At 48.6% G+C, this 24,138-nt stretch overlaps 1 protein-coding gene across 1 annotated transcript in view; it reads left to right on the top strand.

Annotated features, from left to right (window-relative positions):
• The window catches only part of LOC144729269 (plasma membrane calcium-transporting ATPase 2-like), a 231,618-nt gene extending 210,492 nt beyond the window's left edge, over nucleotides 1–21,126 (top strand). Inside the window, exons 20-23 of the mRNA XM_078609397.1 lie at nucleotides 1,211–1,422; nucleotides 2,010–2,117; nucleotides 2,975–3,154; nucleotides 17,485–21,126. Of these exons, the coding sequence (XP_078465523.1) occupies nucleotides 1,211–1,422; nucleotides 2,010–2,117; nucleotides 2,975–3,154; nucleotides 17,485–17,865 (881 nt within the window). The 3' untranslated portion in view covers nucleotides 17,866–21,126. The remainder of the gene's footprint in view (nucleotides 1–1,210; nucleotides 1,423–2,009; nucleotides 2,118–2,974; nucleotides 3,155–17,484) is intronic.
• Nucleotides 21,127–24,138: the final 3,012 nt, after the last annotated feature.

The following is a 24,138-nucleotide window of genomic DNA, read 5'->3' as shown; positions in this document are numbered from 1 at the left end:
AAAAAAGCAAAAAATATATATTTAAATATTATAATTAAAAGATTGTGAATAGTTGCATCGGAGAAAAAGAGTAATGGGCAACAAGTGTGAAGGTGCTGTAAGAAGTGCAAATTGATTAGAAACACGTTAGCGTTCTGAAAGCGAGTAACAACATACCGGCGAGTGAAGCTACATCATAAACATGCGTCTTCAGTCTCACTTCAAGCCCATCAACACTCCGTTAGCTCAGCGTAAGTAAGGACCTCAAGGGTTAGTACATTGTTAGGTTAATTATGGCGATAATTTAAAGATATATACTACAACAGTTCCTTGTCGATGCACTGCTTGATGGAGACCTCTCTGTGCTGTGTCGGGCATGGGAGTTGTTTGACCATACTTCACCACGCTGGCCAATACACGTTTGTGAATTATGGGATTCAGGTCCGTTTCACGTATCACTCGCCACTGATGCTAGTGGTGGCTGGGAGTCAAACTGAGACATCTGGTTGCATAGTGCAGTGCACTAACCACTGTAACCACTCCCCGAATTATCATGGTAATGTTAGTACAGTGTCTCCATTATTGACAGCTTCGTCTATATGGAGCTGAGCGACTCCTTTGCTTTGTTTAGCGTCCCATTCTTCAGAAGGTGTGACAAACGTGTCAGCCCAGAGAAACTAATCACTTTAATTTGCAGCTGAGAAAGGGCTCTCATCACCTCATTCCTAAAGATTTATCGCGTCGCAGTGAAGATCTGTCAAAAGTAAGGCTGAAATAATAAACTGCGGGAACATTACGCGAGGCAACAAAAGGGGAAACCGGCGTGAGAGGTGGCTCATTTTTCACAGACAACACAGGCAGCGCCAATTGTAAGGGCCGTCAATGATAGCGGTAATTAACGGGAAACGATATTTGAAGTAGCAGTCACTTTAAGTTCAAGATTTACGAATAACAAAAAATATATATTGCCGAGAAAGAATGAACGGTTGCCGTGGTAACAGTGGGTCGGATTTTCGGGTGTGCACTCGACTCGGCTGAGCCAACTGCCTCGCCGGGAGATGGAGTCGAACCGGCGACGTCAGGACTGCGAGTTGAGCGTGTTCGCTATTGACACCGGCGCGCAGCTCGATGCGTGCCATAACACTGAACGGTTGACGAACGCTGCTGCTGTCGTCGTTGTCGTCGTCGTCATCGTCCTTGTGGGCTTCATCGTTGTGGGCTTCGTGTTCAGGCGAGACGCTGTTTGACGTGGACAGCGGGCGCAACGCGCCGCTGCACGCGCCGCCCTCGGAGCACTACACCATCGTGTTCAACACCTTCGTGCTCATGCAGCTCTTCAACGAGATCAACGCGCGCAAGATCCACGGGGAGCGCAACGTCTTCGAGGGCATCTACCGCAACCCCATCTTCTGCTCCATCGTCGTCGGCACTTTTATCATCCAGGTCGTGCCTCCGAGAGGGGGAGGGGTGGGGGCGGGGGGCGAACGCGACACGTTGCCTTCGTCTCATCTCAGAGCGTTTGCCGTGCGCTGTTAAAAGTTGCGCGATTGGTTTACGGGCACTTTTGTTATAAGCGCTACTCGGTAGCGAGCAATACTCGGGGGCCACTGGAGTTAGCCCATTAACCGTTTGTTTCTTCTCAGTGAGCTCCATTGGTCATCTGCGTCGAACCAATTCCATCGGTGTGGCAATACCTTGACACGGTGATTTTCACAGACGATATTATTAGGCATAATTTATTTGTGTTAATTGCTATGGTTGCGGGATCGTTATTGAACTTTCCAGTGAACGATAATAATTGGCGCGTTAAACTCTTGAACACTAAACAATTTTATTGTTTTGGCTATGTCAGGTGGTGGACGGTCTTCAAACACAAATTTGTCCTGATCGTTGCATTACATCACCTAACTGAAAAAAGTCTACATATGGCAATAGTTTTTAAATCGTGCGTTATGATATCGGGACACAGATAACTTATTTAATATTAATGACGTAGCATTGACCTAACCGTGGCTGTATGATGTGTACAGATTGTCATTGTGCAGTTTGGTGGGAAACCCTTCAGCTGTACAGGCCTCAAGTTCGACCAATGGCTGTGGTGCGTCTTCTTGTCACTGGGCGAGCTGCTGTGGGGACAGGTAACCACCACGAACGGTGCACGCATCGCTCCCCGGTAACAGGATCAAACCTCCCCACACACACAGCCATCCGCATGGGGGAGAGCCGGTCAGTGGCGGGAGAGGCGGTCAGTGGCGGGAGAGGCGGTCAGTGGCGGGAGAGGCGGTCCAGCCAAGTGAGAACTGAAGCCACCAAATTGGCGATAGCGACTGACCAGGGTCACCAACATGACAGAGACATAAACGTGATGAATACTGAGCACAACAAACACCGAGCAAATAGAAATCAGGTGTTAAAGCAACCGAATCGGAATGAGAGCAACAGCAACCAAATATTCTTTGGTTCTTTCAGTAAAGTCACGTAGTTAGAAAAATAATAAAAAATAAAATAATAATAAAAAAAACGCTGATGTAGACAGTAGACTGTAGCCTGGTTTTTAATCGGAGTGTACTGGCAGTCTCTAATGTAGACTGTAACCTGGTTATTAAGTTTTGTGAGTGTACTGGCAGTCTATAATGTCGACTGTAGCAATGGTTATGAAGCTGGTTGAGTGTCCTGGGTGAGTGTACTGGCAGTCTATAATTATAGTCTATAATTATAATTATAGTCTATAATTATAGACTGCCAGTACGCTCACCGAGGTTAAGAGCCAGGCTACAGTCTACATTTTAGTCTACATTATAGCTCCGGTTACCGTGCGAGTCACCGTGTCAGTCACCGTGTGAATCACCATGTGAGTCACCATGCCAGTCACCGTATGAGTCAACGTCCCAGTCACGGTGCGAGTCACCGTGACAGTCACCGTGTAAGTCACCGTGTCAGTTACTGTATGAGTCACTGTGCGCCCCCGTGCCGCGGTGATGCCGCTCTCCCGCAGCTCATTTCGAGCATCCCCACGGCGCACCTCCACTTCCTGAAGGAGGCGGGGCACGGCACGCACAAGGACGATATTCCCGAGGACGAGGAGGAGGACGAGGAGGAGATTGATCACGCAGAGCGAGAGCTTCGCCGTGGACAGATTTTGTGGTTCCGTGGCCTGCACAGAATACAAACACAGGTACGCTCCCACGCACACATGCAGAGACTCCCCGTGTAGCCTCAACACGCTGCTCGGACAAGTGCTGTTAGCGAGCAGTGCCCATTGAAGGCCGGCACAGCGCACGAGGGGTTGGGTGGCCAACGCCACGCCTTTGTCTCCCCCCAGTGCGAATGTTTACACACCGAACGAGGTACTCATTTGAGACCGAGTCAAACCTCGGTGAGGCCCAGGACCAGTTCAAATATCTGGCACTGTTATTGGTCGTGAGCGTTAATTTAACTCGAGTCGCCAGACTCGTAGCGAAATGCAGCACGAACCACCGCACAACCAATTCCGCGCTGCCATGCCGCGTGTTTCACACACATACCACACGCACCACACACGGCCCACACACACACCCGCACACGCACCACACGCACCGCACACGCACCACACGCGACCCACACACGCACACCACACACGGACCAAACATGGCCCACACACGCACCAGACGCATCACACGAGCACCACACGCGACACACATACGCACCACACACACGCACCACACCCACGCACCACACCCGCATGACACTCGCACCACACGCGGTCCACACACGTAACCACACAGTCCACCTGGGCCCTTGCTGCAATTAAAGCAGCACCAGGGGCCGTGATGCAGTCTCCTGCTTCACGCTCTGGGTTCTAGATTAAAACTCAGCCGTGCACACCGCTTGTACTAATCATCTTGTGAACCATGGTAACAGCGTATGCACGCTACAGAGATACCGGACTGTGGCTGTCGTGGATCGGCTCTCCGTCATGACTGTTTAACGAAAATTGAGCACCTTCCCGAGGGATCTGGCGGCGCAGCGAGCGGCACCCTCGGCTGGCACGCTTCTTAAGCGAGGCCGCCCCTGCAGCCCCAATAGCTCTGCCTCTGCCCGAAGCACCGTGAGGTCGATTCGCCACCTCCTTGTGGGGCGCGCCACCCTTCCTCTGGGCTCTGATCTTCCTCTGTCAGGCGGTGACAAAATATCACGTGGCAACTTTGTTCTTGTGTCAGAAGGGTGACGATGCCTGCTGGGTTTCGACCAGAAACCTCGTGGTCGCCATCATACACGGCAATTCTCTTGGAGGAAATAACGTCGTCCAAGCCAAAGCTACTACACCATGCGCAATTGGCACTCTTTCAGCCGCTTTCAAGCGTGTATATAGATCTGTAAGTTGCTACTCGCTTAAGCCACGTGCAAAAATAAGAAACATTTCGCAAATAAGTTGAACGATTAACTCCAGTAACAGCTGACTTGTACTCTATTCGCTTATTTTATTTTGTTCACAATTGCACCTATGGAAGGAGTGAAATCCAAGATGGCAGAGCTTTGGTGTGGAAGCCCTGAGGCAGGAATCCGCTCACCGCCCCTCCTGGCTCCCCCGTGTGTGCGCGCTTGGCCTTGCCGCTCATGCTTGGCCCCCCACGTTGCAACGCAGACAATCGCAGAAGTTTACCCCCCCCCCCCAAACCCAGTCGATCGACCCCATCTGTGGAGTCTCATCCACCACACAACGCTCAGCAACCCATTAATATGATTGCCAATCATATTAATGGGTTACTTGTTAAACTTCACAAATAGTGTCCAAGTGTCACCCTCTAAAAATGTAACGTTACAAGTGTAAAGCGAAGCATTGGTTTAGAAGTCGCCAGAATTATTGGGAAAGATGGAATCCTACCTGTACTGGTATTTGAACGATGCCAATAATGTGAATGTCATTTATTTAACCCTGCATGCCTCGCTGAGTCTCCAGACCTTTTCGGGATGGTCCGAGCGTTGGGAAGTTTTCCACGAGTGTTTCACACGTGGGATAAAAAATATGACACCCAGGGAAACCCCAGGGTGTGAGGGGAGAACGCTCAGCGGCCCACACAACCGGACCAACATGGCGTACCGCCGCCCTGTGTCCAGCGCTCCCTTGCCAGAGCAGTGCAGGGTGGCAGTCTGCCCTTTTTTAGAGAATTAATTTTATCATTTGTGCCAGGTGGAGGATCTGCACCTTTAGATGTCCGTCCCTGCCCCGTGGGATAGCATCGGTTCCATGAGTGTCCAGCAGCGCGCTGGGGGGCGGGGGGCGGGGAGCACGCAATATCCCTCTGAAGTGAAGCTTGCTAGTGCTCACACCTTCTGCTCGCAAAGTGACGACCAACTCGCCCTTGAAGCCGGCTCGCCGCCAGCTCGAGCCACCTCAAAGACAGCCACGGGAGATGCTTCAGAGGCGCATGTCTGCGGGTGGCCAGCTGAGCGGCTTCGCGATGTCCCTTTGTGCCCTCTGCAAGGGATGCTGCCATGGCGCGATGCGTCAGCGCGCTGGGCGCCATGGAGCGAATTAAACAATGAGGAAACGTTTCTTACATTTCACCCCATGCCCAGGCCACCTCCGTCCACCCAGTTAATTAAAATGGGTACCACAGCAGTCAGTATGACGGCAGGTCGCGTGCGGGGTAAAGCGTGGGTACTCCCACCTCTTCCAAGACATCTGGCCGGCGTGGAGGTGTAGGCTAAATTATGCTCTAGAGGGGCTCGCTCGAGCTCCCTCTCGTCGCACGGAGAATTGGCTGCTTAATGGGCCGCTGGATGCCGTGAAAGGCCCGAACGTGGCCCCCATCTTTGTTTTATTGCCACGCCCCGCCCCCATGTGTTGCATCAGCATCCGAACACCCCCGATTGACACGGTTGGCTACGTACGGTGCTAAAAAAGTTAAACGTACGTACATACTTTGTAAAAACTCCGATTGCCTGCACAACAATGAAATGGCATAAAGGGCTAATCCCATGAGAACAAAGTGGAAATCAACATCAGAAAAAAACTACGTTGCTCAGAGATGTGGAGGTGCCGTGGGCTCAGTGGGCTCCTGCCTGACTCTAGTCACGGTGCCAGCGCTGCTGAGAGCTGGGGTCTTCTTCCCACATGGCCTCCCAAGATCAATAAGCGGTTTCTGTAGAAGAGGAGATGGGGCCAACGTGCAATGGCGCAAAATAGAATTTAATAAATTCACAGCTTGGATTGCGTAACGTGTAGACAGAGTCAGTGAGAACCACTCTAGCGTAGAAGTTTAAATGTAAAATGTTTAGCAAGAGAAGCTTTTAAAGGACAGCGGGATGAGGTCTATGGTGTCACTTCTCCAAGTCATCCCTGCGTCACCTATTTGCTTAGCTGCTGATAGCACAAGTGGGATGTTGATTTTAAAATATATATATTATACGGCTCACAAGGATGTTAAGATAATTTGTTTTAAATGCTGCAACGGCTTGCAGGGTTTTTCTAACTTGCAAAGTGGCCTGATGCAAAATGGGGCAGGAGTCATGCTGAGTCTGGAGAGTTCCCGTTGGTCCAGCGAGTTCCCGTTGGTCCAGCGAGTTCCCGGAAGTGCAGGGAATTCCTTTTGGTCAAGCGAGTTGCCGAGGGGTCATTTTGTCAGAGGTCACACTAATGCAGAGCATGCAGGCTGTCATGTGACTGCTTCCTTTAATCGTTTAACTGCATTTGTTAGAAAACAACATGACAAAACAAATATTAATTCTAAGTCACTATCCTAAACTCCATTTTTAATCACACATTGTTTCATGAAAGCTGTAAAAGCGTTGGTTCGACCATTGTCAGGTGGCCACGCATTCTGGCCTCATATGAGCCTCCTGCTGAGGGCAGGCTGTGGCCTTCCCAGCGCTACGTGGACTTGCGATGAAAGGGGAGAGTGGGGGAACAAAGCTAAGGGTGAAGGAGGACACCGCAGTTCCTGGTGATGCTGGCCAGCATGATTCACGCACTGTACGTTAACATGTATGTTAGCATAGTAATGTACAGTACGCCACCACTGTAACATACAGTGGTAACACATGGTAAGTTCGGTGCACGGGCTTTTACCAGGGAGGCCTTAAACAAAAGTTATAATTAATTACTGTACTTTATGGAGTAAATATTTCCAACTGAAGAAATGTGATCTCAGAATTCCCACAATGCAAATTAATATATGGCTCGCTAAATTCTGTAAAAGCCAAGATAATATTAAATAGCAATACAAGCCAAGCCACATCGGTTTGCATCTCAATTACAGCAGTACAGTGCAAACGGATTGGATATTCTGGCCCTTTATCCGTGAAGCACCACAGTTGCAGTGGTGTCACAACTGCAGCGTGTGAAGTCGCGCGTGGCAGAGTGGTGAAGCGTCGTACTAGGCCCTGTGGCAGCGGTGGCCTGGCCTGGGCCCTCTCACTCTCAACCGTGTTCACCCAGTTAGGAATTGACCGACCGACCGCCACCGCCTGCCGGCCTCAGCACTCCGATCACGCACACACCCTCCGCTCGTCTTGGCCGAGCGCTCCACCACTCCTGTGGAGAACTGTTTTGCCGTGTCCTCCCGCTGAGCCTGTGTGCCCACACCAGGGCAGTGAGCCATCTGTGAGGTGTTACAACAGCTCCGAGGTGATATTTCTTTGCGCGGTTATGGTCCAACGGAGCACTCGCAGCGCTAGAAGTAGGGAGGGGTAACGGAACTGCGTGACCAACGATCGTACTTAAATATTCATTTACCGTGGATGACCTGTTGCAGCTTGGCTGGTAAGCGCTAGTGCCCTGAATGCGAAAACACGCCAAGCCGCTCTGCGTCTGAAGGCCAGCGCGTGCGTTCAACTGATATCTGAGCTTTTTTTGCAGCAGCAGCGGCACTGAAAACCCTCATACGGCGTAAAATAACTCTCCTCATCAAAATTTACACCGAGTTACATTGTTCTGTTCATTAACCCCCCCACCCCTTTCTTATCGAGTGTTCCTAAATGCCCTTGCACTTGATGAACCGAATGGCTCCTTCTCGTTCGTAACTTATCCTACTTGTCGCATGCACTTGTCCTCTTTGCGCAATGTGATCAAGCTTCTTTTTCAGCACAAATAGAAATGTTGACGTCGTCAAACTTGCAAGTAAGTTAACCCCTCGCTTGGGTTTCCTACATGATATTCTTGACAAGTTCATGAATGCATTTGGTTTTCAATGTCTTCTAAATGTGCACTGAACTATGGATGTTTCTGTCCATTGTGTCTTATTTCTTTTAAACGTCTCTTCTTTTTTTAGGCGTCAACACGTAAAATTACACGATCTAAATTTGAATCATGAACATTTAAGTTATTGCTGCAGAATGGTTCATCCAAATGTTTGTTAGAGAGCGCGGAAATATTGTCCGTTGCCGAGCCAGGTGCCATAATTTCTAGCAACTCCAGCCGATCAATCTGTGGACCGCGAGAGCGAGTTAGATCCAATCCCTAATCCTCAACAAGGACATGGTCGCGGGGTGGCAGCGGCCCAGCGGTGACATTCGTGACCCACGGCCAGAAAGCCTGGGGTTCGACTCCCGACTGGCACCTTTCTGTAGTGGAGCTTGTATTCTCTCCCTGGATTCTCTGGTTTCCTCCTCCCATGGCAAAACAAAAAAAAACTAACTGGTAGTAGGCACACATCTGAATGCTGAATAGTTACCTCCGAGTGACGCGATCGAGATTACACGTGTAGTGCCATAGATGGGCCACACTTACCGGCAGTGGTGGACAGGGCCCATCTGCAGGTACCTCGGACCCCCAGGGGAGGGGCCGCTGTGCCAGCCCAAGAGGGGGGGGGGGGGGCTGCTGGGGGCTCTAGGATCCTAGGCAGCTAAGCCCTCGGCGCCGGGCTCTAGGATCCCAGACAACCCAGACAGCTAAGCCCCTTGGCGCAACCAACGGGGGCTGTGGGGTATCTGGGACCCCACACAACTCCACCCCTCGATGGGCAAGAGGGATAAAAGGGCCGCTCCCTAGCCGATCGGGGCCAGTCGCAGCTCAAGACCCAAGACCAGCCAACTTAGGACCCTGGACCCCCTCGTCCCGCTTGTCCTTGTAAGGGCCGGGACGCTGTGCGGGCCAGTGGTGGGACTCTAGGACTCCCGGCTCTACGTCCTTGTCAGGGCGAGTTCCGAGGAAGCGAGAGTCTAGACCCGCACCTTGGCTGGGTCGGGTCAGGTAGCCTCCCCTAGGGTAATTTTAGCCGGAGGACCCCAGAGCGTAGCCAGAGTCAGGTACGCTAGGAGGAGGCTGTGTCTCTAGGCTGTATCCCTAGGCTGTAACAGAGTATCAGGACTGTTGGAGTGTTGGATTGTAATAAAGAAGTTACCTCTACAAGTGTCTCCGGAACCCATTACACACGTACCAGCATCGCCCCTTACTGCAAAAATCCTTGCAGGAGCCTTCTGAAATAGCCTTGAGACCCAGTGAGGCTTTCGTGGGTTAACAATCATAATACCATCAAAAAGGTTACAGCTGAATTGTTTTGTGCTTGTGGCTATTACATATCTCTTGGCAGGAATGTGCTTCTATTACTGCAACCCTGACTCAAATTATTTCTTAATGTGGCCAAAATGTTGACGTAAAACATTCTTGAAACGAACCCGGTGCTCTCAGATGACATTCTGCAACCTGCAGACAAAACTATGCGGCGTGTATCTGAACCATGCTAACGAAATTCCAGCAGTGACATTGACTGCTCAAAAGACGTCGATAACAGGTGATTGATATTGAATTAATCGTTGTGTTATAAAAGACTTGGCAGAGGCAATCATTTGCCGAAATGTTGGACGATTTCATTCATCAGAATTTAAATGGTGCACAGTTTCTACATCGTGCCCAATTACAGCAATGTTTTTCAACCACATTGCTTCGTGGCACATGCGCCAACATGAGGGGAATTGGGTTTGATATTTGCAATGTGGTTACTGCTCATTTTTATTTGTTTCTTGTCGCGAACAGCATCACGGAACATTCGCAGGAGTAAGGTCAAGTAGTTTGACATATAGTTTTAAACAAAACACAATATCCAATTACTAAAAGCAGTTTTGCGAATTGTTAGTCAACGGAGTGGTGAGCTGGAAGAATAATAGCAATTGGCTTGTTAAACTCTGGAACGCGTGCCCGTTTAATTTGTCTGCTTAATGACACGGACTGGCCAAATCATTACGTGGCCTTACACAAAATGTTATTATGAATCAATAACAAACTGGTTAAACCATTGTTGTCAGGGTATATAATTTACTCCCAATTAGTCGTATACATTTAAAACAATTTTGAGGACAGTGCCTCAGTGTGGATTGTGAGTTCCTCAGCAGATCCCTTGCCTGGCCCAGGTTAAACTGTCACTACTAAAAAAACTATTTTTGATTTTACTGGGTAAGGCCCACTGCGCTATCTAACTCTTTTTTAGAAACGAACTGCCTATCACAAATGATACCCCAATGAAGTCGCTTATCATGTGGAAATTTAAAGCAGCCAAATACTTTAAATGCATGTTTAAATGTGGAGGGAAAAAAAACCGGAGGACCCAGAGAAATATCCACGTGACCACGGGAAGAACATGCAAACTCCAAATATACAGCAGGCATCAGGGTCGGGATGGAACCCACAACCTCCTCCATACCAGGCGAGGGATGTTGTCATCTCTCCACCATGACACCCCTAAAAGTGTTTCAACTGAGCTGCCTTGGCTCAAAGATGGAGCCTGGCGATATTTTCGGCATGTCTCCCACCACCTGCCCTGTACCAATGAGCAACTATAGGGGCTTAATGAATGCACATTGTTGTTTCAAATTGGAGGCAACAGCATTGCACTGATTACCCGTGGCCTGTGTGCAATATTTGTAAAATGCATCCGTCACATTTCAGTTTCAAGTCACTGTGACAGGAAATGTTTAACATTTGACACTTGTGTTTTAATATTGCTGTGCAGATGCCGCCAGCATGTTATGAGGCAAACACTTGAAGACTAATTTCGTCAGAAAAGTTGTAATGTTCGCATGTAAATTTACCTTAAAAAAGTGACAATTATTACAATTACATTTTATATATAATTATATATATAATGTGAAACATGAGAATAGGTTTTCCCCTTTTTTCTGGCAACAAAACAGGTGTTAAGTTGTTAAAATACCAAACTGAAACCTTTTACAAGGAATCATGTCTGCATTAACCACAATACTTGTGGTCAGAATGCAAACAAAAAACATACTCTGATAATATATGCATTGTCTTTGAAACTGATTGGGCCACACCAGAGACAGCTTTGAAAGCTTGCCAGAAAAATGGGAAAACCTATTCTCATATTTTGGTACTGGCAAAGGAGGTCCCATGATGTAAATGTGAAAACACACCTAAAAACGTGCGGAAATGTGGCTTGCTGGAATATGTGGCCTACTGGCTTGGTAGCCTTCACTGTTGAAATGATGGCACCCGAAACATAAAACGGCTGAATCTCAACCCTAGAGTGCAGCTCGCGAGAGCCTCTGCACAGTTTACGACCGGTGGTCCTTCCACCCTCTTGCATGGGCTAGCCTGTGCTCTTTTCATTTCTCTGTGTGTGTTTTTTTGCTTGTGTCTAACTAAGTGAGCCTTTTACATTTTTATTGCTTTTTTTCTCTGCATCTTTCTTTCCTCCTCTCTCTCTCGCTCCTCCCCCCATTTCCAGATGGGGGTAGTGAACGCCTTCCAGGGCGGCTCTTCCTTGCAGGGATCTCTCAGGCGGCAGCCTTCGGTAGCTAGCCACCACCACGATGTAACAAACCTTTCTACCCCAACACACGCAGCTGCAGGCACTCCTCCTCTCACCACCACCAATACTGCCGCCACCACTTACGGGCGTGAGTCTGATCTCTTCGTGTCTGCATGATGAGCTAAAATTGCTGCAACCCCCTTTTTTTACCCCTGACCGCACCTCAGTCACCTTTAATATGCCGCCTCATACAGCCTGGTCACTGTTCCTCACCTGTGCATTTGTAATGCTTGGATTGTTTTTTTGTTTGTTTCTTCTTGCATTGACTCGCTTAACTCTGCCTTGGTGTTTTCCCTCCAGCGATTGGGTTAACAAACGAACAAACAACAATCGCAAACTAACTACCAAATAAGTTAAAGCTGAATGTTTGTCGGACCCTTGCATAATAATAATCGCTTTGTCAAAATTAACATTTATTCATTCTCCCAAGGAACATAACCTTTTATCCTCCCTCCCGACAAATTATTATTTGGTTTAATTTGAGATGGTTTTGTTGTCGGTGGCTGGTGCCACTCTGCGTTGCTTGCTGGGGCGCGGTGCCCTACCGGCCAGAGAGCTCAAAGCAACCTCCAGCAACTGCAGGCTGTAGGCTACGGCCTGCCCCAAAAATGCTGTGCAATGTTTTTTATCTGCATGGGCATGCGATTTTCATTTTAATTGTGATATGATTTTGGTAGTGAGGTACATGTGCCCTCCTGTGTGCTCCTCATGTTGAGTTCGATTTTATTTGAACGGAGTGACCCCCTCGGTCATTTGAAGCTTGTTTTTTTTTTGTTCATTAATATGTTTCATTAAGAAACTCCCCCCCCCCCCTCTTGAGATGGAGCATCTGGTTTGCAAGGGTGTCCATGTGTTGGCAGAACATCATGGGCTTTGGCATTTCCAAGGTGTAAACGGCCGAACACGTTTAAAGTGTCTCAGCAATGTTTGTTAATTCGTTGCAATTTGTAACTGGTAACACAGCTTCTACCTTGACGAGAAGATTAATTGTATCGTTCTCGGTTGTGTTTCATGCGAGTCGAGATCGGCAGTTAATGTTTTGTCGCATCGCAATTGGAGGCCCGTCAACTAATTGTTTCTCAACCTTGTTATTGAATAGCGTTTTGGTTCTTCACTGGAATGTCAGGGATGTCTTCAGCATTTTGTCAGATGGGAAAATCGTAATCATGCCAAGACCACAACAGGTCTCCCTTAGGCCTGTATTCTTAGTCACGGCTCGGCTTAGGCTTGATTCTGGCTCACGTGAGCCGACAGAAAACCACATGTAGACTCACTTAGGCTTCTGTGGAAGCAACTCAGCATTTCAATCCTGAGCTGAGCCATGTTAAAAAGCCGAGCCAGAATCGAGCCGTGAATAAGACTACGGCCCTGAGTCTCAATGGGCTCACGCTTGGTTCCATCGATCCAACAATGTCAGGCCACGTGTGAGCCCGAGAACATCAGAGGCCATTGCACAGTTCAGTTGAAATGTGCTGCCCCATTCACCAATTCCTTACTGACCAGCGTGAAGTACGGTCAAACCCCCACCATCTCCAGCATGATGTGGTGGAAACTCTAATTCAGTGGGTGGGTTGCCAAAGGGCTGCCAGTTATTTTCCCATCATATTTTATTTCAATGCTGAGACGGGCATTGACCAGTTTTAATAAAGTTAGAAATGTTTTCGTTACTCAAAAAGGTTACATCGTCCAACCTCCCTTGCCCTGCACGCCCCGCGTGGTCGTGGTGGGCCGTGCTGATCAGCGGCCCTGCGTGCTCCGTGGGCCGGGTGTCGTGTGTGTTGTACTTTTTGCCCAAGAGCCAGACACGGGGAATTCAGAAAGCAATACAGAAACCAACATAGGTTTCACTTGTTTAATGTACGTGCTGTGCTTCAAACGTGCGCTACAACTCGGTAATATCAAGCGATATTTGTCAGTCAAGTTAACTTCTGAAAAAGGTTTGATATTTGCATATTTATAAAATGATCTTCCCAATATGGCCCATTCTATAAATTAAGTTACACATTCTTACATCTTAATGTTGCAAATGAAAGGCCATCAAACTCTAGGTGAGTTAAACAAAATTATCCAAGTAGTAAGTTTACATAAAGCAGCGTTATTCATTCACTCCATTTGCGCCCCTAATCGCTGCTGTAGAATTCTCAACGCACACAGATTTCGCACCGAGGCACGGGAAGCCACAGATGAGAGGGAACGCAGTCTGAACCTGGCATCAGCAATCGCCCAAGCTCTGTAATCCTGAATTGAGATGTTTGGCCGACTGCGCTAGTGAAGCGCACTCATGGACAATTGCCTTGCCAACGATGACAAAAATATAGTTTAACGTTTTTCGACTTGAATCTCGTTAAGCAATGTGATGAATATGTGCAGCAGCTAGTGCAACATTTTCGTCTGGATGTCCAGTGGATAGCTGCGTACTGTGCATTGTAAAACCTGGGACCGTGTGCATCATTCTGAGAGTGACTAGCATCGGAAAGTTCACCTTTATTAATGTGCGTGTAAATTAATGATTTCTCACGAGGCCACTGTAAAGTTATTTTAAGATGTAAGGAGTGTGAGGGACAAAACAGCGAATGCTGGATTTACTGTGCTGTCTGATGCTATGACCTACCGCACGAACTAGTCTGATGTTATTAAAGTGGCTACCCGAATGGGAGATACTGAAGGAATTATGCCTGGTCCGTTACAGCCCCGTATTGTCATTAAAAGGGCCCAACATTGCTAATTTCACATGCAATTGAAATGTAGCCGTCTTGTTGGAGTTAACCTGAGAATCGCTCAAATTGCCATCTTCAAAATTGTTCTGCGTGAAACGATGCGGAAAATTGTCTCTTTCGCTATCGGCAGATGCTTTAATTTGTGCGCGTAATCAATTGTTGCTGTTTATGCAACTTATGAGACAGAATTTACAAGAAACAATGGAAATGAGACAGCGGAGGGTCAATTCCTAAGGAGAATCACCACCCCGCACCGTGACGATTCCGAGGCCCAGTGGTAGCCCCTTGTTGCAGAGGATTGCCGATGGAATCTCTGGCAGGTTAATACCGCGGGCCTATTAACTTAGACATTCACCATCCACTTCACAGTCAATGTTCAGGATCCCCTGACATCATTCGGAAAAGTGTAGGCCCATATTCGACAAAACTACCTGGCAAATTACTCAATTTGATTACAAATACCGTTCCCCTACTGTGAAACTAATGTCGAGCGTGTCTGTGCAACATAGCCGCTTCCTTCGTGATACCCTTGCGCTGTAATAATGGTGCAATTAACAGATGTCCAAAATCAGTGGTTCTCAACCGGGAGTACGCGGACCCCTGGGGGTGTGGTAACGTCCCAGGGGGTACGTGAGGTGATTTATAAATGTGTGAAATTATACATAAAGAGTAATTGGTGAATAATCACGTACGAATCTGACAATATAAATAACTACGGTAAAATGTGTATCCATATGGTAATCTAGAACGATATAAAATACCTTTATAAACTCATTGATTGTAAACAATGCGGTTTACAAGAGTAAGCAGCGTTCGCAAACAAATGACGTGACGCATGCAGAACGTCCGTTGAATGTTTTTATTCGCTTGCAGTTACTCGCTAGTTAGGATACCTCACAAAATTGGACAATTGGTAAAAATATTGATGTTCATTATTCATGCATTTATTTCTCAGAACCATGTTCGGTCAGGCAAGGGGGTACTCGGTTGAAACAAACTTCAACAAGGGGTTACAGTCGCCAACAAAAGTTGAGAACCACTGCGCCCAAATGATATTGTTCATCGATCGGCTTGCAGGGTGAGTCGCCGCACGCCTGCAGGGTGCGGTAGGGAGTCGCAATGCAGCCGCGTCGTAGAGGGGCACGGTGTCGCCCGGCGCTGCCCGCTGGCGCCACGGCCAACGCAATCATCAACATTGCGCTGCTCTTGCTGTTGCGCATTCATAATGCCCCGTACCGCTATCGAAACGCGAAAACCAAACAGGCCAAGGACTTTGTACAACGACGCAAATCCCTATTGCATGTTGAAAGGTTCCCGGTTAAATAATATAATTGAACGCGTCTTATTCCTTCAACCTCCGTTCACGTTCGCAGTCAAGAAATGTACGCGTCGAAGCACTGCCCCGTGAACCGTTATTACCAAACGCAATGGTATGCGCCGTACAACTCACGTTTATCCAATGCCATTCTTGTCTCCAGATGGTTCCTTGATTGCAATCACACTTGCAGAGGCTGCTTACATGTGCATGTCTACATTTCCATTTTTCATTTTTTTTAACAGTTGACCTATGCATGTTGCAGTTTGGTTGCATTAAATACCACGAATTCTTGAACAGGGGTGCGTTGTTGTACGTACATTATTATTGTACATGCAGTCCGGTCATCATGGTGGAATCCGGCTATTCACAGCCCCCTGACCAATGTCCTCTTTGGCAATATTCCGGCATCAAACTCAAAGTGATTTCCCGCTCAAATGAGCATTGAGGCAGTTGCAAATCTCCCGTTTACAGCCCTGGGCCAGCGATGGAAATTCCCCGGTCTCATGGCAGGAGCCCTCCTATCCATAGGGCCAACCACTCTTGACTACCCCACAAAGTGGTTGATTGCGTTTACATGTTATGCATAATATCTCAGGCGATGTACATTGCACTGTCTAGTCGTGGTACATTATTGTTGATGACATTGTGAATTTAATCTAACCATTCCCAACATGCGTTTCAATACCACATCATCGGATATCCGCGTCGGAAGTCGTCGCCTCCGGTGGTAGCTCGCTCGTTGTGCCACGCGACGACCGGGCACTAACTTTGTCGCGGACGTGATAGCAGGCCGGGCCACATGGTGAACCATTTGCTTCTAGGAGTACCGCTCTCAATTGTGCTCGAGAAAAGACGTTGGCTTGCCCCGTGCCTGCAAGCGGATGTGCCCGTGTCCAACAGTGCATCGTAGCGGATGGAGCAGCACTAAGTGTGTAGCAGCAGCAACCGCGTGGCCTGTAGCTGCGTAAAAAGTAAAGCGTTGTGAATCATACTCGGAAATTGTGCTGATGAAAATATTTAACAGCGTGTAGCTACATACGTGCTACATATTGACCAATTGCCCAGAGTGGATAGGGTTTGGGGTGATGTGGTGAGCAATAGTGGGCAGCGCAGCAGAATCCATTGTCCTGCTTTGCTCCCACGTCTATGCTCCTTGCCATAGCCAACCTGCACTGACCAGCAGGGTGACGTATGGTTAAAAGAAAAATATAATTTTGGTTTTCTCCCATCATTCCGGTTGTAGTCTGTATGGCAATCTGGTTAGGATGAACCTGTAGAATGAGTACACGCCTGATGCTGCTTTATACCTCGAGGTGACCTTAACTGGTTTCATTTTGTTTATAATAATAACTGACATAGGTATACAGAGAATGCATGTTTATTTACTAATGTATTCCTCTATATGTGCTCTCTCTCTGTCTTTATCTCCTGTCCAACTCAACTTTCATCCATTTATTTTAATTCACTATGCTTTCGTCTCCCTCTCCACTCTTGGTTCCCGTGTTTCATCTCTCTTCGGCTCACCACCCTTCGCCCTTCTCCTGCCTTGCCCCTCGCGGAGCCTCGTCGTGCCACCCAAACCCCTCCGCGTATCCTGCCGCCCCACTCTCACCCATTCCGAGCAATCCCTCTCCTTCTCGCCCTCTCCTCAATTCCCACCCTCCCCCCCGTCGTCTCCATTCCGTCTCCTCCACCCCCTATCCCCCCATCGCGCCTGCCGCAGATCCGTGTGGTGAAAGCATTCCGTAGCTCGCTGTACGAGAAGCTCGAAAAGCCAGAAGCCCGCTCCTCAATCCACAACTTCATGACGCACCCCGACTTTGGCAACGGCGCAGGAAACGGCTCCGAGCCGCACATCCCCCTGATCGACGACACGGACGCGGAAGAGGACGACGCCCCGACCAAGCGGCGCCAGCACGGCAGCGAGGACAGCCTCGCGGCGCACTCCCCCAACCGCAACAACAACGCCAACTACGACCGCCACTCGGGCGCACGCCCACTGCCGCAGCCCCCTCTCTCGAGCTCCTACCTGGGAGCGTACAAGCCGCCCGTGGCTCACAGCCGGCCCGGCAGCCCGCTGCTCAGCTTCGAGACCTCCTTGTAGGAGAGTATCGCCGGCTCCCATTTTAAGGTTCTTCACTTGAGGTTCCCCCCCCTAGACTGTGCTGTCCGCAATCGGCGTGTGTGCAGAACCCCCCCCCCCCCCCACGGCATCGCTCACTGCCCCGCGCAACCTCCCCCACACCGGTCACCCCGCACTGCGGCCGCCGCTTGTTTTGAAATTGACGCGCTTTTTGTGTCGCACTTTAGCTTTTAACGTCATCCGTGAAGGGCGCGTGACTGGTGATAGCTTGACGCACATCGTTATTTGACGAAAACTTTAATTTGATAGATTTGTTCAGGTTTCGCGTGACACTATATAACAAGAGTGAGGTTTTCTGCACACATACCGCCACTATTTTGCATGCTTCCCTTCCAATGCATCTGAGATGTTGTGCTGCTGGGTGTTTAAGGCATGACTTTTGCTCATAGAGTAAACGGTATTGCGGCGTCGGCACGCGTCACCCGGTTCCGCGTGCGTCCACGTGCATCTTGCGTCTGCGTGTGCACTTGAGTCCCAGTCCGTGGCTACGCGAGTCCCCGTTGTGCGGTGCGAGGTGGCGCCACGCTCGTAGGCGTGACGGTCAATCTTCGGCCACTCCACTGGCGAGCACCGTACCGGGTACCCGATGGTTTAGGGATTCGTGAGGTCGATTGAGCCCAGAGCGAGCGCGTGAGCAGCCCTGACGAGTGACTTATTGGCCCCAATGCCGCACGATGTGCGCTGTGTTGGCCATTAAGGTGCTCGCTAACAGCACCTGCCCCGACAGCTCAATCGAGCTAAATGAGGCAGTCGTTTTTCTGTGTGCGCGTGCACGCGTGTGCGTGTTTCGGTGCGCGCGTGCGTGCCAAGGTATAAGTGTGCCCCAAAGCCGTTTGTGTGGACAAGTGAGCGTACAAGTCAAACCGCTATAAAAAAAAAATACTCCTTCGTTACTCCTCGGGCCTGCTTGTTCATTCATGCCGGTCGGTTCGAGTCGAGCGCGATCACCGCTGGAAACGGGCACCCACGTTCAATGTGTGCATGCATGCCTCTAGAACAACCGTGGACAACGGCAGACTCGTCATCTTAAGCGTTTTAATTTCATGGGGGGGGGGGGGTTTGCCTCGATATTTAATGGATTGTGAGACGTTCCTGCCATCGGCTTATACTCGTATGGATATATTTGTTTCCAAAATGATAAATGCAGTTTTGTTTACAAGGGATTTGTAGATATTGTGTGCGCGTTGCTGCTCTAAGCTCACGTGGTTTTAGGTGGCGGCCATGAAAAGCCATTCTGATGATTAAGAAAAAAAAATACTGCTGCAATATCTGGCGTAAGCTCAGGGGAGCGCCAGGGGAAGGGTATTTCATTCTGAACACCCCGAAGGAAGCGACGGTGTGAGCTCCAGAGGCCGGTTGGGCTGCAACATGCGCGTCGGAAGCATTACGGAGCATTAACTATTTATTTTGCGGGGGTGTTCCAGTATCGGGCTAACCCTGCGTGAACCTCTGCTGGTCCTGGAGTGTTTTAATAAGCTGTGCACCAATATGATATTGGCCTGCTGTTGTTGACTCCTGTCAAATATTGTAGATAAAAAAACGGCATATATGCTAGCCAAACGTACAGATGAAACGGTGGTCTATTTAACGCTTGGTTATTACGAGTCTAGAAAGACGTTCGCTGTGGGGTTTTTTTGTTTGAGTGAAAGGGAACATTTTTGAAGTGTAAGAGATTTTCCGTAACTTGCTAAAAGGCTAACATGTGTTTCTCTCTCTTCTCTTTTCTCTCTTGCTACGACACTGGTTTCATCAAACATCGATAATAACCGCTTGGCGCAGGAGGGCATCTTATTTTCTTGTCGTTGCTGCTGCTGCTGCTGCATGTGCGTGCTCAATACCTGGGTATTCGTGGGCTCTCCTCCTCGGGAAGGGAATGCTTTTAGCTAGGTAGGAGAGTTATTCAATGACGTAATGCAACCCGTTTTCATTTTGTCTGTAGACGGTGAATTGTGAGTGTCCTGGTTGTATATGTGAGTGATGAATCTGTGTAGATTTCTTTTTCATAAAACGAAGGCGAAAAAAACCTTACGATTTAGACATTTACGATATATTACACACTCCAGCGTGACCTTTTAATTGCAGCTCTGCAGGCTGTGTTTTTCTAGAATTTGAAATCCCGATCGCAATGACTTCTTCTCACCTTTAGAACCGGAACTATCTTTCCAAGGGGCGTAATGTTGATGTTACTTCATTGTCACGGGCCTGCACTATGAACCCCCATGCTCCTTCAACATGGAATCTTGCTCACTTAGTCACTTTTTTCAACATTGTTTGTTACGTTTTTCTTTTTGTTGAGACTGTGGTATTCAGGGATGTAATATTAAACAAAACAAAGTTAATATTCCAAATAATATGACTTTGCTGTGCTGCGCCGTTCCTGACCGTTGTGTTTCCGAGTTGGTTGAAGCAGTTTCCCCGATGGTTTCGTGTCTCCGGAATGAATGCATGCTGCGCGTGTGTTGTAGCGCCCTCCACCACATCCTCCTTGTCTCCCCTCGACACACTGTGCAATGACCCCTCCCCCTCCCTCCATCCCCCCCGGCTTCCCTGGTGCTGTGGCGTTGCCCTCTCATTCTTGGCTGTTTCACACTCTTTGCGTTGTGACCTCTTTCATGCATGATTTTCTCTCTCTCCCAAATGCGGAGATTTTTAAAACTTGGGGATGATTTTTGCGGATGACTTTGCGTTTGATTAAATTTAACCCTTGTTTGAAGAAGGTGCACGTGGTAACCCTCTCACAAAGGTCAATAACGTGAGAATGGAAAGGTCTTGAAGATCGGTAGCTAAAATGTTTCGATTCAAATCGTAGTTTTTAACAAAATATATCTCAAAGTGTAACTATTTTTCCTCCAGTCTTAAAACAATCTCTGGTCTTCTAAACAACACGGTGGGGGTTTTTTTTAAGATGTGTATTTTTGAAACGAAGGTAAAACTTTTAAAAACAAAGCGATCGCAGCGTTTAAGAATGAGCCCATTTTAAAATTGCCAAAGGCTGGCTGTCGTTTCGCGAGTGACGGCTCTCGCATCACGTGGGCTTGCCGCGGAGCACCCAGTCGTGCTCTTTGGTCAAATGGTTGCTCATTCACTTAGCCGGTTCGTATCTCTCAATTGCTAACAACAAAACAACAACACCCACTTCTACTGTAAGCAAAAATGTTTATGTTATTTTTAACCCCTACACATGCTGTAAATAAAATGATGTATTCGTGTCTGTGTTCCTTCCACTGGTGAGCATTTTGGATTTTTACTCTCCAGCGTGCGTTTGCCTGCGCGCGTATGAGTGCAACCTCTCCGTGCCGTGAAGCGGTGGGCAGCAAGGTCTGTACCTTACTCGCCGTCAAGACAAACGGACATTTACAACCACGTGCAGTAGACGCTGTGTAATGAACTAGATGACTACTTTTGAAAACCGTTACCCTGTTACCCATGACTTCTGTTATCCCGCGGTAGCATTAGAGTCCGGGGAAAACTCCAGTTAACCGTGGGGTCCAAATCTTCCCCATTGCCGTCAAGCGCACATTTTCTGAAAGTAAAATTGCAGAACGGCGTCCAATTTACCTGCGACGTGTCGTGAATAATTTGAGGTGTGGGCGACATGTAGTATTGAACACGGAGGCACACACGTTTATTACACAGCCCCAACAGGGCTAACTACATAAACGTACACATGCCAACTCGACCCCAACAGGGTAACAAAATAACCGGGTCAGTCAGTAACATTCGGACTGACCCACGATGCCGAGCGAAGACCGACGATTGAAGAGACGTAGCCCCGAGGGTTGATTCCAGAGAACAGCCCAGAACACTCTCGGGACTGCCCCTTTATGCTCCTGGGCGTGGCCTCACTCTGCCTTCGGCCACGCCCTCTTCGAGACCTTTCCCGAAGGATCTCGACCGAGCAACACGTGTCCCTCAAGCCCCCCTCGGAGCCCCCCCTCACTACCCTGTTCCGGTCACGTACCCTCTCGGGTTCACCCAGACTACCGTGTCCTGACTTGCCCTCTCTCAGGCCGTCACCAGTACTATGCCCACTAGGGCCTGTTCGCATGCCGTACTCACTCTGGCCCCAGAGAGAAGTTCCAGGCGAACAGTAGCATTCTCATAACAGTGCCTGGCGCTAACACCGTAGTGACACCCTTAATGTCACTACATCACTCCCCCCTTTATAAAACAGCCATCCCGGCTGTAAACCCCCCCAATTTAAAAGAAAGAAAAAACTCGGCGGCATCCCTTTTTAACCCACAACCGTTCCGGCCGTAAATCTACCCAGTTTTTAAGGAGAGTTGAAAACCCGACACTTAGCAAGTCTCAAATGATCAAAAGTGTTGCAACGGAGGCTTGCAGCCCACGGCGGCACAACAATTTCCGAAAACCGAATATGTACAACACCGAAAAACTAAATAAAAGGGGAAGATTTTAAAGAAAAGGAGGAAAAAATGATGGCACTGTGCACGTGCCAAGAACGCACCAAAAAATGTTGGCACTGCGAACGTGCCAAAAAATGTTGGCACTGCGAACGCGCCGATTCGAGAACCAGAAATCCCCTGAGGAACAACCCCCGTGGACACGCGCCCCAGCTCGTCCGGCGCACCAGACACACAGCCCTGAATTGGTGGATCCTGCTCCCTTCCGTAAATAAGAAAAAACGGTGAGAAGCCGGTGAAGGCGTGAGGGGCCAATCTGTATGCCGCGAGAACACCTGGGACGTGCAGATCCCAGTCAGACTGGTCCTCATTGACCTGCTGACATAGCATGGATGTCAAGGTTCTGTGCAGACGTTCCACCATGTCATCAGTCTGTGGGTGATAGGGCGAGATGCGAACCGTTTTGGTGTCTAACAAATCACACACTTCCTTAAGTAGTTTAGAAAAAAATGTTTTGCCTTGGTAGTATTGAACACGGAGGCACACACGTGTATTACACAGCCTCAACAGGGCTAACTACATAAACGTACACATGATAACTAGACTCCAACAGGGTAACAACACCACTTTAACAGTAAAACTACATAACTGGATCAGTCAGTAACATTCTGACTGACCCACGATGCCGAGCGAAGACCTACGATCGAAGAGACGTAGCCCCGAGAGTTGATTCCAGAGAACAGCCCAGAACACTCTCGGGGCCGCCCCTTTATGCTCCCGAGCGTGGCCTCGCTCCGCCTCGCTCCACCTCTGGCCACGCCCCCTTCGAGACCTTTCCCGAAGGATCTCGACCGAGCATCACGTGTCCCTCAAGCCCCCCTCGGAGCCCCCCCTTACTATCCTGTCCCGGTCACGTACCCTCTCGGGTTCACCCAGACTACCATATCCTGACTTGCCCTCTCTCAGGCCATCACCAGGACTATGCCCACTAGGGCCTGTTTGCATGCCGCACTCACTCTGGCCCAAGAGAGAAGTTCCAGGCGCACAGTAGCACTCTCGTGACAGTGCCTGGCGCTAACACCGTAGTGACACCCTTAACGTCACTACGCATATACTAAGTAACTCCTATTATCCGAGATTTTTCGTGATATATTGCTTTTACCGCCAGACGCCGCGTGTTCGGCTGTGGGGAATGATCACGGGGTCAGCGATGAATATCTCCAAGTGGCCTGACGTAATAATAATTACATTTATATAGCGGATTTTCATCAAGGATTTAAAAGCACTGCACAGGACACAGCAGAAGGGGGAACTCGGCATAATAATGTTATACAATGATCCCTCGTTTATCGCGGTTAATGGGGACCGGAACCCCTCGCGATAGGTGAAAATCCGCGAAGTAGGATTGGCCCCCTAGGAATTTCCGTATATGTGTGTGTGGGTACCAGAATGTTTAAAATATGTATATTTATATTTTATATATATATTTTACTTAAATCTATTTAATTATTAAACCTTAATATTATACATTCACTCTCTCTCTCTCATACGATACGTATTATGGTGTTCTACACTCACCAATGACAGTAGTATCTTGAGACTTGACTCCAGTAATGACGACGACGATGACAATGACGATGACAATGACGACGATGACAGACCTGTGCAGTTCGATGAATGTGATGATGAATGATGATGGTGTTACTGCACAGGTATAATGAGGCCTTTAAATCAGTTCGAAAAATCCGCGATGCACTGAGGCCGCGAAACTTGAACCGCGAAGTGGCGAGGGATTACTGTAATCCGTTTATTAAAACGAAAAGTTGAATAAGCGGAAGTGTATAAGTAGGTTTTAAGATGCATTTTAGAA

Source organism: Lampetra planeri, chromosome 32 (genome assembly GCF_965212315.1).
Source record: "Lampetra planeri chromosome 32, kcLamPlan1.2.h2, whole genome shotgun sequence".
In the NCBI taxonomy this organism is placed as follows: domain Eukaryota; kingdom Metazoa; phylum Chordata; class Hyperoartia; order Petromyzontiformes; family Petromyzontidae; genus Lampetra; species Lampetra planeri.
This window is presented reverse-complemented; position numbering and strand designations above follow the sequence as displayed.